Raw genomic sequence first — 15,226 nt, forward strand, 5'->3', positions numbered from 1 at the left:
CAGAAGATGTAAAACCTGTTGGATACCGATGGGTATTTATGAGAAAACAAAATGAGAAAAATAAAGTTGTACGCTACAAAGCTCGACTTGTAGCACAAGGTTTTTCACAGAGACCCGGTATAGATTATGAAGAAATGTATTCCCCTGTAGTGGATGCGATAACATTGCATTATTTGGTCAGTTTATCTGCATATCATAAACTACATATGCATTTAATGGATGTGGTAACATCCTATTTATACGGCTCATTAGATCGGGATATCTATATGAAAGTCCCTGAAGGACTAAAGATATCTAAACCATCCAATGAATATTTGCAAGGGTTATACTCAGTCAAATTGCAAAGATCTTTATATGGTCTAAAGCAATCTGGACAAATGTGGCATAATCGTCTTACTGAGTATCTGGCCAAAAATGGATTCAAGAATGATGATATCTGTCCGTGTGTTTTCATAAGAAATCTGCATTTGGATTCATTATAATTGCTGTGTACATTGATTTAAATATCATTGAAACTCCTGAAGAGATTCCAACAATTATAAAAACTCTAAAAAAAGAGTTTGAGATGAAAGATCTTGGAAAGATTAAATTTTGTCTCGGCCTGCAGACCGAGCATACAAAAAATGGGATCTTTATTCCTCAAACGATATACACAGAAAAGATCTTGAAGAGATTTTATATGGATAAGTCACATCCATTAAGTACCCCAATGATCGTAAGATCTTTGGATATGGAAAATGATCAATTCCGTCCTAAAGAAGAGAATGAAAATATCATTGGTCCTGAAGTACCATATCTTAGTGCCATTGGAGCGCTAATGTATCTTGCAAATAATACACGACCGATATATCATTTGCTGTGAATTTATTAGCAAGGTATAGTTCTTCTCTAACCAGAAGACATTGGAACGGAATCAAACAAATCTTTCGATATCTTCATGGGACGGTTGATATGGGATTGTTTTATCCCTGTGGATCCAAGTCACAACTAGTTGGCTATGCAGATGCTGGCTACTTGTCTGATCCACATAAAGGGAGATCTCAAACAGGATACCTGTTTACATATGATAGAACAGCTATATCATGGACGTCCACGAAATAGACAATTGCAACAACATCTTCTAATCATGATGAAATACTAGCGATACATGAAGCAAGTCGCGAGTGTTTTTGGCTCAGGAGTTTGATCAAATATATTCTGTTATCATGTGGACTGATTGATCATAAGATAGCTCCAATTGTCCTGTTTGAAGATAATACAACATGCATTGCTCAACTTAAGGGCAGATATATCAAAGGCGATAGAACAAAGCATATTTCTCCCAAATTCTTCTTCACTCATGATCTTCAAAATCAATGGACAATTGATATCCAACAGATCCGCTCAAGTGACAATCTGACAGATTTATTCACAAAGTCACTCACAAAATCCTCTTTTAAAAGATTGATACATGAGATTGGGATGCGTCGATTTCAAGACATTAAATGATGTCGACAAGGGGGGAGACTGTACTCTTTTTTCCTTCGTCAGGTTTTTTCCCATTGGATTTTTCTTGACAAGATTTTTAACGAAGCAGTCCCCATCAAAAGATATTGTACTTTTTTTCCTTCACTAAAGTTTTTTCCTATTAGGTTTTTCTTTAGTAAGATTTTAATGAAGAATAATTCTAAATGATCATCCAAAGGAGAGTGTTGTGATAAAAACAAATGTGTGGATGCCCATTTATGACTTAGGCGGTTAATTGAAGGAATCATCTTTTCAAAGATGAATTCATATTAATTAAAAGTTGAAAATGAAGTCCCTTATGTGTATAAATAGGAGGTTAAGCCTCCGTTAATAATACAACATGAATAACATCTTTCCTCTTTCTCTATATTATCTTCTCTTTTTCATACGTTGATATATAATAATAATGAATATATAAATTATTTCTATTATTATAGTGAAATAATTATATTAATGAATATCAAAACTAGAGCCTTCTATTTACATTTTATTTTATATTATATCTTCTTTATTTATTTATGAACTAATCATGTGGCTAATTTAAATAAGTAAAAGAGAGTTTTCTTTTTAACATCCAATTATTAAAATCTGAATGGCTAGAACGAAAGCTTCCCCTCGTATTCCTTTTTAAAACCAAAAACCAAAGAATAAAAATGGAAAAATCAAAGGTAAAAAAAAAGTCACATCATTGTCATTTAAAAGCAAAAGAAACAAAAAAAAAACCCACTAAAAAAAATCTTTTTATTTTTCGTATTTATATATAAAACGAAGAGAGAGCACTGACCAGTGCAGTGCCCACACTACCAAACCCCCCCCCCTTCTCTCTCTCTCTCTCTCTCTCTCTCCAAACCCTAAAAACTCCAATCTTTCCCCCCACTTTTCTCAGGTGTACAATCTCTCTCTCTATCTCTCTCACAAAACTCGACATTTTTTAATTTTGGTACCAAATTCTTCAAAATCCCCAAATTTTCATACCCGAACAAAACCTGAACCAAATGGGGAAGTACATGAAGAAATCGAAGATGGGAGGCGAAGTTGCAGTCATGGAGGTGTCATCATCTTCTTCTGCTCCTTCTCCAATGGGAGTTCGCACACGAGCCAAAACCCTCGCGCTTCAGAAATCTCCTCCTTCTCCGCCGCCGTCTTCCGCAGCTGCTCCGTCGTTCGACTACATTCAGTTACGAAGCCGCCGTCTCCAGAAGGTTCTTGTCCGCCCTAAGAACCAGCCGCCGGCCAAGCAGTCCGGCTTTTGCGGCGGCGCGGCGGGAGTCACCTCTCGGATGCTGACCGAGCAGAAGAGGATTTCCATTGACGCTGAGGAGAACGCTGAGTTTTCGTTTGGGGAAAACACTTTGGAAGCTGAAGCAAGAGATAGGTACATATATAAAAAAGAAATTAATCTTTTCATTCTCTCATGGAAGTTGTTTGTTTTTATTCTATTTTGTTTTAATTTTTCTGTTTTTTTATTCTTATTTCTTTGATTTTTTAGTTTTATTTGTGTATATGCTGAAAATTTAGCACATTTTACTTGGAATTCAAATTATCGAGGGTTGGAAGGAAAAGAAGACATTATTTTTATTTTTTTCTTTTGAATTTTTAATTTCCTGTGTACTTGCATGTATGTTTTGTGTTTGTTTTTGGAATTTTTTTGTAATTTCTTTTTTTTTTTCCGGTTCAAAGTGTATTATTAAGGAAGGGAAAGAATTTCGGTGTTATTACTTGCCGCTGCCAATTTGCATTTTTTTAGAAATTAGTTTTGTTTATTTTGTTGAAGAAGTCACAACTCGCAAAATAATTAAAGAAATCTAACTACCATGTGTAGTCTCTTTCATTGAGGTCTTATTTTTTTTTTTTTAATTTGTGGTGACTATGATTTTTATACTCTTTCAGAACTGAGTACTGAAGAACGTGGAAGGTCTTTTAGGTTGCTAGTATATATGTAAATTGGGTAACTTTTTATGGGTTCTACAGTTTTGTCTACCGCACTTTTCGAATGGTTTTTTCTTATTTTGTTTATAAATAAATATATATAAAAATTTTAAGTTTTGTTGTTTCGGTGTTTTGATATTTGCGAACTCGTTAAAAAAATTGGAATAGCGCATAATCTCTCAAAATATGGTTTATTGTTCTTAAACCCAATTTGTTGTTGCTGTTGTTTTACTTAAATTAAATAATATGCTCAAACGAACAAACCAATAATGAAGCTAGTGTTGTTGATGTGCTATTATATATTTATTCATTTTCGCCTTTGTTACAGTGTTGATGCTGTTTCAATCATTTTTTTATTATCATTTTATAAGTCATTTAATTTAATTCCTCCGCAAATGGAAACCGCCCAAGTTGAAAACTGTAACTAATGATTAAAATTATCTGTTAGCTAATTTTGATTCTAGATTCAAGACTCGGTTATTATTTTGAGTCCTTTTCTTATTTTTAGATTTTCACTATAAAATAAATTCTTCAAGATAGTATTCATGAAATTTGAAAATGTTTACTGCAATGAGCCTGTGAATCCATCATGTATTTCTTTGTTCTTGTTTCTCTTCCCACTTTGATTGTCCTCTGATCTGCAAAGATGCCTCATGGAGTTTAGTGCTCCATAATTGCCATTGTTGAAAACCCAAAATTTGACTTTATCAATAGTGTGTAGTACTAGCAGCAATAACTCTTATGCCTTGTGTCACTGTCATCTTAAATTGTAAAATGTTAATGGCCCTTTGCTGCAGTCTGAATAAGTGTTTATGGAACCCCTGTATTTGGGTTTTGCAGTGTGTGGAGAAAAGATTCTTAATTTTAAGTGCTTGAGCCCACTGGGTCAGAGGTTGTCCTGTAAAAATGCCAGATCTTTTCGAATTATCAACTTGTCTCTAATTCTATGCAATGCATCTGAACAGGGGAGATTGTGGAAAATTTGTTTTTGCCCTTGTTGTGTTCTGTATTTTTTTTTTCCACTACAAAATAACATGTTATGCTGTCAGCAGTTAGCATGCATGCAGCTGGTACTGCAGAAACTTTTAATGATTTTTTATGTTGTTAGCCAATGCTGCTTGTATTTGTGCATGATGGTGGTTATTATTATTATTTTTTTCCTGCCAACGATATTTTGATTAGTGTTTTTGTTTGGATGATTCAGGAGCACAAGGGAAAGCACACCATGCAGTTTAATAAGGGATTCAAATGCCATTGAGACACCTGGTTCAACCACAAGGCAAAGGACATCATCAACTTTCACAAGCCCAATGATCCTTGAACACATTCAAAGAAATATTCCAACTACTTATGAGATGGAGGAGTTCTTTGCTTGTGCAGAGAAGCAGCAACAAAAAATATTTATGGACAAGTATATATATGCTCACGGCTCTCTTATTTTAATTTAATTTATTTATTTCTTGCATAATAAATAATTGTAATTATACTTTCATAAATGTGTAATCTTATGTTTCCAATTTTGATTTTTGCAGGTACAATTATGACATTGTCAATGATGTACCTCTCTCAGGACGGTATGAATGGGTCCAAGTACATCACTAGCCTCAAGCTTTCATAGTCATATGGGGTTCTGTGGCCTTCAACTTCAATTGATTTCAAGAACTTATTATGACTTGTAATTTAACAACTAGCTAGTAGCTTTTAACTAACCAATTAGGATTTACTTGATGCTCTTTTACAACAAGAAAAAAGGGTTAGTAACGTGTCTAGTGTTTTTGTATTTGGGGGAAGTGGGGTATATCTAGTTGGTAGTTGCTAGGTTAGCTTTTATGTAATTTCATTATGTCTGTAATTTGGTAGCTATGGACCATCATGTGGAGAATTAATGTAGAGTACTTATCCTTTGTCACAGTCTCAAAATTTAGCTCTATTCTAGTTACCTCAAAGAAGAGTGGCTTGAAAATTGTGAACTCAGAACCTATACAAGATTATCAAAGTACTTGGAATCTAATGGCGATAAATGCATCGAAGACTAAATCTTTTTTATTTCTTTTTTCTTTTCTTTAATAAAAAAATGCAAAGCTTAGTTACCAATTTACCATGGAAGTAATCGGTATGTTTGAATATTGAAATTTATTTTGGCTTTAATAATTTTGTCCATATGAAATGTGTCTTTTTGTTTTGCTAATGTGATGGAAGGCAAAATGTTGGTAAATAACGGCCATGGAACCACAAACTAATCTAAACCAATCATTTTTATGACTTAATTATCATCGAGTTCAAATTGAGGCAAAATGTCTTGAGAAACGTAATATTTATGTGCAATACAAATGACCATCATATTCCAAACATTTCGTTAGTTAAATGGCTTAGTTAATTTTCCTTTGGTGAAATGGCTCCGCAAAAGTTTCTCCTCCTTTTTCCAAGAGTATTGCTCTATCTATCTGGCAAAAGCCTGACTATTCCAAAATGCAAAGAACCTCATACTAGAAAGAGGAATGCTTTTAAAACTACAACACTTGAAATCTGTGGTAGGGTTAGACACTACAAGACTGTGGCCAAATATTATTCATATTGACGATATGGAAAGCCAATGTCAAAACTTGAAATATGCTGTGTCATTATATTATCGGAAACAATTTCATGCAAACAAATTAAAAATAAAATTGAACAACCTACCAAGTAAACTTTGGGGGAAATAAAAAGGTAAATCTGGAATGGACAATGCGATCATGTAAATTGGTGCATATGCGCCAAAATAATCCAATGGTACCAATTTTAGCATGATTTTACATAAATTATTTCCATTAAATCTATGCTGCTAAATTATCTTAGGACGGCAACCCACTTGGGTTAGTCGAATGGTTAGTTCCTTCGTCCTCTTAAATAAATATCGGGGGTTCGAATATCACCTTATGTATATAACAACTCATTGGCCTACCGGATTAGGGGATACCGAGGGCAACAAAAAAATAAAAAGACGATCTTAGTGCAGCATGCATCTAAGACTTAGTCGGTAACTATCTATCTAGTATTGATGCCCCATGCCCCCATCCTAGTTAAATCCACAAGTCCAAATAGAGTTTGTATGTTAGTCCACTATTTCTTGTTCTACCAAAAGATATAAAGAGGGAAGACAAATACTAGAAACCAAACAAAGATAAATTTCATCCTTCATTCATTGGTGTTAATCACATAAAAGAAGCATGTTTGATAAAAATCAAGGCACGGCAAGTCATCTGCCACAGTGGTTCAGCTGTTACTTGTTGGATCTGTGGTTTTGATTTTTTTCATGGAACCTAAACATTTCATTTACAGAAGTAGCATACCTCCTTCCCAAATCTATCTTCAGAATTTTTCAAGGATTCAGCACTATTTCACCATCTGCAAATTACCTCAAGAATCAAAGATCTTGGTCAGCAAGTAAAATTGACAGAAAATACTAGAAATCAACTTAAAACCAATATGATAATACCATTGAATAGCTTTTTAAGACTTGAAATATATTAGTCCGTTTATCACCAAAAAAGAGTTAATACCTAACCTTTTTTAACTACTAAACAATAGATGTGCTTTCAAACTATGATGGTGGTTGAGGCTCTAGAAAGTTCCCAGGCTTTGTTTCAGACATTTCAACCTCGTATGGACTGTTGTCTGAAGATTTCTCATCCTCCATTGCCATCTTTTTCAGCTTTTCCCGTTGAATGGCACGCAGCTCATATCTGATTAGCAATGAAATGGGGAAGGGGTGATAGTTTGTTACAGTATGTCTTAGTAACTTCTCTCCTATAGGCTATATGTATATGTGTAAGCATTGTGATTGTATGCATGCACAAAATATGATTTGTGGAAAAAGAATGAAAATTTCGAAAGCGTATGCTTTATGCACAAGAGAAAAATTTTGGCAAGAAATTCAAAGGAACTTCAGTTTTCATAACTTGTAAATGTGTCATGAAATTAACAAGAACGTGCATAACTTACTCGACAACATAACTCCTGGCAACCTTAAAGTATATTTTCCAAAATTGCTCTTCTTTCAAATGGCGGGGACACAGTGAATATCTTAGTTGAGAAATTTCCTGAAATATATCAAACTAGAATTATTTAAGATGTTACTAATAATTGCTTCATTTTCATTATTTTTTTTTTTTTTTGCTTTTTTCCACCCTACTATAAGATTATATAGTTATTCATAGCTTTTAGAATAAAGTCAAATTGTGAAGCTGTTAATAATATAAGTAACATGCATACTCACACTGGCCTAACAGACGAATGCAACCATTAGTTGTGAATTTAGCCTAACCACCAAGTGTTCATAAATTTGGATAAATATATCGGGAGAAAAATAGTTTATCAGATAAAGTTCTCTGATAACTCTATGCAGCGCATACAGCTTATGACAATAATGATTCAAACTTATGTTAAAGCCGTCACAGCACAGATAAAAATTATTAATATAAAATTGAATATCAATCATTGCTGTCGATTCAGAAAACCAGTATGAACTCAGTAATCAAATCATAGATGACTAAACATTTGTACAGAATGGTGAAAAAGTTCTTATTTGCCCTTGCAATCTCAAACTAGATTTGTCAAAACTCAAAAAATGCCTATTCTTTTACTTGTGCCAACTTTCGATTGGGGGACACAAAGGGGTCAAAAAAGAGGACAATTGGAAAAATGAACCAAATTCTAAAGAAAAAAGAAAGGGACAAATTTAACTGCCAGAGACAGCCCAGAAAGTCATTCTTATTTAGGTCCTGGGAACCGGTGGGAGGAGTTTGAGAAACATTTGAGCACTGTTGTAACTTCTGCAATAGTAGAACAAATACCCCAAACAGCAGGCTTCCCAGGACCTAACTGCCACATGAACTAAATAGCTGTGCTATGCTATGAAGTATAAAGAGATATGATCTAAAAGGAGCCAAATGGGATTTGATGTAATTTTGCTGGATGTTCACTTTGAAATAGGCATAAATTACAGAGTAAAAGTGTGTGTACAGTGCCAGTTCATTCATCAATCACTTCAGAGAGGAGTATTTGTCTAAGCATTTATTCTATTAGAAAAGGTTAATGCATCTAGACTCTAGAGTAAAATCAGGTTAGCAAATATCACTTAAAAAGGATATTACATTTTCCTAGAACAAGCCCAAATTGGGGAAAGCACATGGTAGTTGCTCGCTCATAATAACTATGCAATCCGTTCAAATATCTAACAATGTCACACCAAATTTTTCCCAAAACTTTAACAAGGAAAAATCTATAGCTAAAGTTTCTAGTGATACACTCCAACCAAATGCCTGATGCTTGTGCTAGCATAGCTCACCTTCACAAAGCCCTTAATATCCTAATTCTCATCCAAACTCGTAAAAACAGAAAATACTTCATTCATTCACGGACAATTGAGATGGGTATCAAGTCAGAATCTAAAACCTAAATATAGCAAAAATCAAGAAAACAGTTCATTTCACAAATTAGTCTAGTGTGTGCATGAGACTCCCACACCTAGAGAGATACATATACGAAGGAGATGTACCCAATCATACTCCCACAACTAGATAGACTATTTTGAGGATTTGAGCTCATGACCACTAGGTCAAAAGGTAACAAAGCATTCAAAACTTACCCAATCAGTCATTTGGACAAACATTTAGGCTGCATTTAAAGGGAGATAGAGCTGAGAGACAGAGACTAAATTAAGTCTCTGTATTGTATTTGGTATAAAATATACAAGACTGAGTTATGTCTTAATATCATGTTTGGTTTAAGATAAATATAGAGACTAAGGGGTAGATTTGAAATTCGAAAAGTTAAATGAAAATATCTTCAAAAAAAAATGTTATTAATATTTCAATCTCCGACCCTAGAAATTTCAGTTTCTCTGTCCCCACTTTCTACTGAAGGACTGAAATTTTGTGTCTCGGAATTGAAATTTTAGTTTCAGTCTCTAGTCACCAAACACAATAGACAATACTCAGTCCTAGTCCCTCAGTCTTAGTCCCAGCCTAGGAAACAAACGCAGAGTTAAGGCCAGAAAATGCCACAAGTTAGAGTTAGGTACTAAAACATTGCCAAAATAATTTGCTTTCTCTTGATATAAAGTGCTTCAAAAATGAACAAGAAAGCTCAAGCAATTGTAAGGAGATATAATAAATCAGTTATCAGATACCAAAGTCCTCTACTTCTATAAGCTGTACAGGCGAAAAGGACTGCTAGTTTAAAGTTTTAGGATTCAAAATAGTTCATCATCACAGTTCACAAGAACAATGGGAAGAGAATCTTGAAATTCCAAGGATGAAGTGGAAAAAACTAACCTTGACTCTTGAGAGTATCAAAACTGCATGTCTCTCCTGCCACTGAGATAGATCCTTTCTAACTTTGGTTGAAGTCGATCGAGGCTCTTCGCCATTGGCGGAATCATCTTCATCTACACCCAAACAAACAAATAAAATGACAATCAATAGAAGAAAGTGAAAGAAATAACCCAACACAACACTACAAACACAGTAACAAGATTTTTTTTTTGTCATAAGCACCATAACCTCTCATTTCATTTCACTTGAACGCTAAAATTAAGGAAATTTATGTAGCCTGGGGTTCCAAAACTATGAAGATAGATAACCTTCATCGAAGTGAATGTTCAATTATTAAACCCTCATTTTTTTTTCCTGCTCCATTTCTTCAATATTGGAATCAAACAGGGGAAAAAGGAAGTAAATAAATAGGAAAAAAGGGTATAACCTTGGAGAGGGAAATTCTTAAAGGTGTCAATGGTGAAGGACTTGAGGTGGTTTATCAAATCTTGAGTGATTCCATAAATTTGTTCTTCTGATTCTTGTTGAGATTCTTTGGAGTTGGATTGTGAACTGGGATTTGAGACTGCGCTATTGTTAGTTGAGCTCCGAGAAAGGTTGCGTCTGAACCACTCCATTTGAATCGTTGATTTTTCTTCATCAACAGGAGGAGCTGGAAGCTTACGAATTTTTACGGTTTAAAGTTTCAGTGGAGAGAGCGAGTAAGTGAGATAATATGATTGGACGATTGTGAATGAAGAAAATGATGAACTCAGTTGAATTCTCCAAATTACTTACTTATTTCTCCTTAATTTATCACCATAAAATATATAAAAATAGTTGAATAGTTATCTCAAATTATAGTGTAAAAAACTAAAAAACTCAATAGAATTTTCTTTTTCTTTTTTTTAATATGCTACTGATATAAAGAAAAAAAAAACTGTTTAAAGAAATGGTGAATCGTTACTATGTAGTGAGGGCAAATAATGAAATAATACGAGAAAATTTTTATTGTAATAGTAATTTGAGAGTAATATATAATAGAATAATATTATCAATTAAGGAATAGTAATATATCTCCTCATCTTGGGGTGAATGCTGTGATCTATTTAACCAATTTTGGGTTTTGGTCATGGCAGCTTCTTAGTTTGTTTTGGAAATCATGGGTTGTTAATTTCATTACAGCGGCCCAAACCTTAATACTGTCCGAAAGGAACTAGTTATTCTCTTATTCATAATTTCATATTGACCATAAAAATATCTTGTAATTCTCCGTGGCGAGAAAAAAAAGTATTGTAGTTCTAGGCGCCTTCTAAGCTTCCTTAGCAGGCCACCGTTTTTAAAATGCTCCCTCTCAGACCAAAAATATCAAAACCATATCCATTGGATTGAGAAAAAAAAATTTAGTCAGGTAATTCAAACCATATACACCTCTTGCCGTTATTTCAATATGGATTGTAATATACTCTTTTTCTTTACCAACTAAGTTCAATGAGAGCATGACCTTTTTGGGCCTTTATGATAGTTGTTCAGTAGTTGACTATTTTAACTCTTACATAGTTACATGAGTTGTCTACGTACATAGGAAATTAGAAAGAGCAATGTCCGTGAGAACTCAATAATGTATTGAATATGATATGATATGATTAATATTTATTATTTATTTCCTTTTCCATCATTGATAGATAATGTAGGGATGCTTTTTCATAAATGGCATCGTCGCAATCATTCTTATTATGCACACCGCCTAGCGCGTGCAATAGGCTAATGATTGGAAAGCTTGTCTATAGAGAGTATAGACTACAGTCATACCCTACAATATGAAGGCAACTCCTCGCATTCACTTACACCGTCATACTGGTACTCTGTCACAATCACAAAAACGTAAGCTTTCAGTTTGGTTATTTAGTGTTGTCAATTTTAGAATTTTTTTTGGGATTTTTTTATAGTAATTTTTAATTTGCCAAGTTAAAAACTATTTCTGGTAAGTATTAGTAAAAACTAATTCTGTTAAATATTAAAAAAATAAAAATAAAAATTTATATAAAATAATTTTCTTAAAAAATTAAATTTTTTTATAACAAAGAGATTATAATAACATTTTTTTTATAAAAAAAAATACACCTCTCTAAATATATTAAAAGACTTCTCAAAATTTTTTTATATTTTTCTTTTTAGATGACTTCTCTTTTATTCAATGCTTTTGTTATCTAATAAAATTATTTATTTATATTAAAATTCTTCTCACTTTAATTATACAACAACAAAAAGTAAATAATAGATATTATTTTTTATCATTAATATTCAATGACTTATAAATAGGAAAATTTTTCTTCTTTCATTTTGTTTGACTTTTGTTTCCTTTTTTGTTTTTATAAAAAAATTAGTTTTACTATTTTTTACGATCTCCTACTTAAAATTAATTTTGATATTAAAAGTTTCACAATTTCATGTTGGTCATGTATTTAATAAGTCATAGGAAAAATTGCACTATTCAAACTTATCAATATTGATTAACTTTGTCATGGCATTTGTTAGGTTATTTTTAGTATAAAATTTTTGCATACTCACACTCTTTTCTTCTATTACTTTTCGAACAAAGTGATATTATATTCCAATGTATTTTGTCCTTGAATGAAAGGCAGGATTTCTTGCAATATGCAAGGCACCTTGACACAATACAATACACAGAAATCTTCTGTTTGTGCATAAGTTTTTCCATCAATCTTTAGATCTAAATAGCTTCTTTGCATGCTAGTGTAGCTGCCATATATTCAGTTTCTGTAGTAGATAAAGTTATAATATTCTGTAAAATAGCTAGCTCACAGCTTCTCCTGCAAATATAAACACATATTCTATAATAGATTTTGTTTATCAAGATTACCTGCAAAATCTAAATTGACATATTCATTTACAATGAATTTTGATCCTCCAAAATATAATGCAACATCCGAAGTCCCTTAGATGTATCTTAGGATCCTCTTAATAGCGTTCTAATGCTCTTTATCTGGATATGCTATAAATTGACTTATCACCGCAATTGCTTGAGCAATATCTGGCCTTGTACAGATCATGGCATACATAAGGCTTCCTACCGTTGATGCATACGGTACTCGAGATATTTTCATCCTTTCTACTTCACTTCTAGAGCACATACTTGAGGATAATTTAAAATTCATAGGAAGTTGGGTTGAAATTGACTTATATTCTTGCATGTTGAAGCGTTATAAGATCTTCAAATAATTTTTTTTTGCGATAGCCAAATCTTCCTATTTCTTTTGTCTCGGTGGATTTATATCCCTAAAGTCTTATTTGCTGGTCCCAAGTCTTTTATATCAAACTCTCTAACCAACTGTGCTTTCAATTCTTGGATTTGATTTTTGTTGGGGCCAACCACTAATATGTCATCCACATACAACAGTAGAATGATTAAATCATTATCACCAGACTTCTTATAGTTGTAACACCTTACCCCTCAAAGCCTTATGCTTGAGTCATAAATCAATGAGAGTTTGGTGTTATGACACAAAGCTGAGATATAAATACTTATGTATAGAAAAAATATTAAACTAAAAGTCTGTAAGAGAATTTAAATCTCAGATAAAAGACAATTCGCCGATCATTCATACTTAATAATAATATGTGTGTGTGTGTGTGTGCGCGTGCGCGCGTCGGGAGGAAGGTAGATAAATAAAAACTTGAATGAAGAATAAGAGTAAGAGAGATATATAAATATATAAATATCTACTAGTCTTGGCTCACAAAGATTAGACCAGCTAGAGTTACCACAATAAAACAGTTGATATACATAACCTATCGCTCCAAAAATACATCATAAACTTCTAAAGGCAAGTCTTTAAAATAAATACATCATATAATTTTTTTCAAAAGAAGGAGAGATTCTAAAACTTAAACAGAAACAAAAGTCTTCTTCGTCGTCTTCCAGATAAGACTTCCACTCACAGAGGAGTGCTGTGACCTGCATTTAAAAAACAGAAATAATTTTCACAATGGGTGAGAACATCATCCTTTACAGGATTCTCAGTAGGACAATAAAGAACCCGCTAGCCAATCCTAATCTCTAATCCCACAAGGTTCAAGCCTAGAGTTCGTATTAACCATAACATGGCAACTTGCTTAAGGGATTATAGTCTATCTCTTTATCTTAATTTCACAAAAACCCCCCAATTACCACATCTCATTAGGAATAGCCCTCAGTGTCACCATGATGTGAATTTCGAATATCACAAACTAACCAGCAAGTGCACTGGGTCATACTAAGTAATAACTCAGGTGAGTGAGTGTCGATCCCACAAGGATTAATGAATTGAGCAACCATAATTGGATGATTATAATAGTCAGACAAGCCAATCCGAGTATTTTGTGTTCCAAGTATCATAAAGTAATGAATAAGAGAATATAAGAAGGCAAGTAATCAACGGTTGGTGAAAATAGTATGAGAAAATAGCTAATGTTTTGGAGATGTTAAATTTCTAGATTAATGGTTCTTATCACTCACTTTAATCATGTAAAGGTTCAATTCATGGAAAACCTTAATTGATTAAACTCTAATTCCTTAGTAATTTAATCTCTTCTAACCAAACCAACTGCCAATTCCTTGGTCACTCAATCTAGATTAGAAGTTTAAGTCCAATCCTAGTTTATGAGCCACACAAATCCTTGGTACCCAAAGATAAGATGATTATATGTCATGTTTCACGTTAAGTCCAGGTAATTAGAGAATTGTGAGGAATTGATTTCAAGATGTTATTCAAGTGATTTAACTTTTCCAAGATTCAACAAGAATTCAATTAGAAAGAGAGTTATTTTCCAATATACTCTAATTCCTAGGATGAAGAACGAAATTAATCTTTGAAAATAAACCAATGCATTGATTAAGAGAAGAATGACAATAATATTAATCCATTAAAATAACAGAGCTCCTAACCTTAACAATGGAAGTTTAGTTGCTCATGGTGCGGAAAAATCCTAGTAGAGAAAAGTGTAAAAGTGCGGAGAAGAGAGAAGAAGAAGAAGAAGAAGCCCTAGGCTAAAGATATCTTCTCCTTTTATATCTAATCCTAATTGATACAAAATTTAAATTCCAAAACCTAAAAATATCTTTTCTTAATTCAAAACTTATTTAAAAATCAAATTAAAGCAAAGGATTTGGTGCTGAATCATGTGGGGACCACTCTGATTCACGCTTTTGGCACCAAACACTGGGTTGGTGGCATTTGGCACCACTTGGGCAGCAACTTTTCATGCAAAACGAGGTCCCTAGTGCCAAACGCTGGGTTATGGCATTGGTGCCACCATGGCAGAGGAGAATGGGAGCTTTCTGTGTCCCGGCATCAAACGCTGGTGAGGTGGCATTTGAAATTGAAGCCTTTTCTTCTCTCTAAATTTTGTCAAACTTTCTCGAATGCTACCTGTAATCAACCAAATTGTAAAACAACTCAAAGTAGCATTCATGGTGGCTTAAACACCTAAATCTT

The 15,226-nt window shown here is 33.3% G+C and overlaps 2 protein-coding genes across 2 annotated transcripts; one reads left to right on the top strand and one right to left on the bottom strand.

Annotated features, from left to right (window-relative positions):
* The first annotated feature begins 2,308 nt into the window (after positions 1-2,308).
* LOC130960506 (cyclin-dependent kinase inhibitor 3) lies at positions 2,309-5,346 on the top strand. The gene is made up of 3 exons (XM_057885918.1): positions 2,309-2,881; positions 4,640-4,846; positions 4,968-5,346. Exons 1-3 carry the CDS (start codon positions 2,502-2,504, stop codon positions 5,035-5,037), a joined length of 657 nt encoding a protein of 218 aa, XP_057741901.1. The 5' UTR covers positions 2,309-2,501; the 3' UTR covers positions 5,038-5,346.
* A 1,233-nt stretch (positions 5,347-6,579) lies between these two features.
* Positions 6,580-10,511, bottom strand: LOC130960692 (uncharacterized). The gene is made up of 5 exons (XM_057886138.1): positions 10,177-10,511; positions 9,750-9,862; positions 7,417-7,514; positions 6,980-7,157; positions 6,580-6,819 (listed from the first exon to the last, which is right to left on the bottom strand). Exons 1-4 carry the CDS (start codon positions 10,364-10,366, stop codon positions 7,016-7,018), a joined length of 543 nt encoding a protein of 180 aa, XP_057742121.1. The 5' UTR covers positions 10,367-10,511; the 3' UTR covers positions 6,580-6,819; positions 6,980-7,015.
* Positions 10,512-15,226: the final 4,715 nt, after the last annotated feature.

The sequence above is a fragment of the Arachis stenosperma genome, chromosome 2 (genome assembly GCF_014773155.1).
Source record: "Arachis stenosperma cultivar V10309 chromosome 2, arast.V10309.gnm1.PFL2, whole genome shotgun sequence".
NCBI lineage: Eukaryota > Viridiplantae > Streptophyta > Magnoliopsida > Fabales > Fabaceae > Arachis > Arachis stenosperma.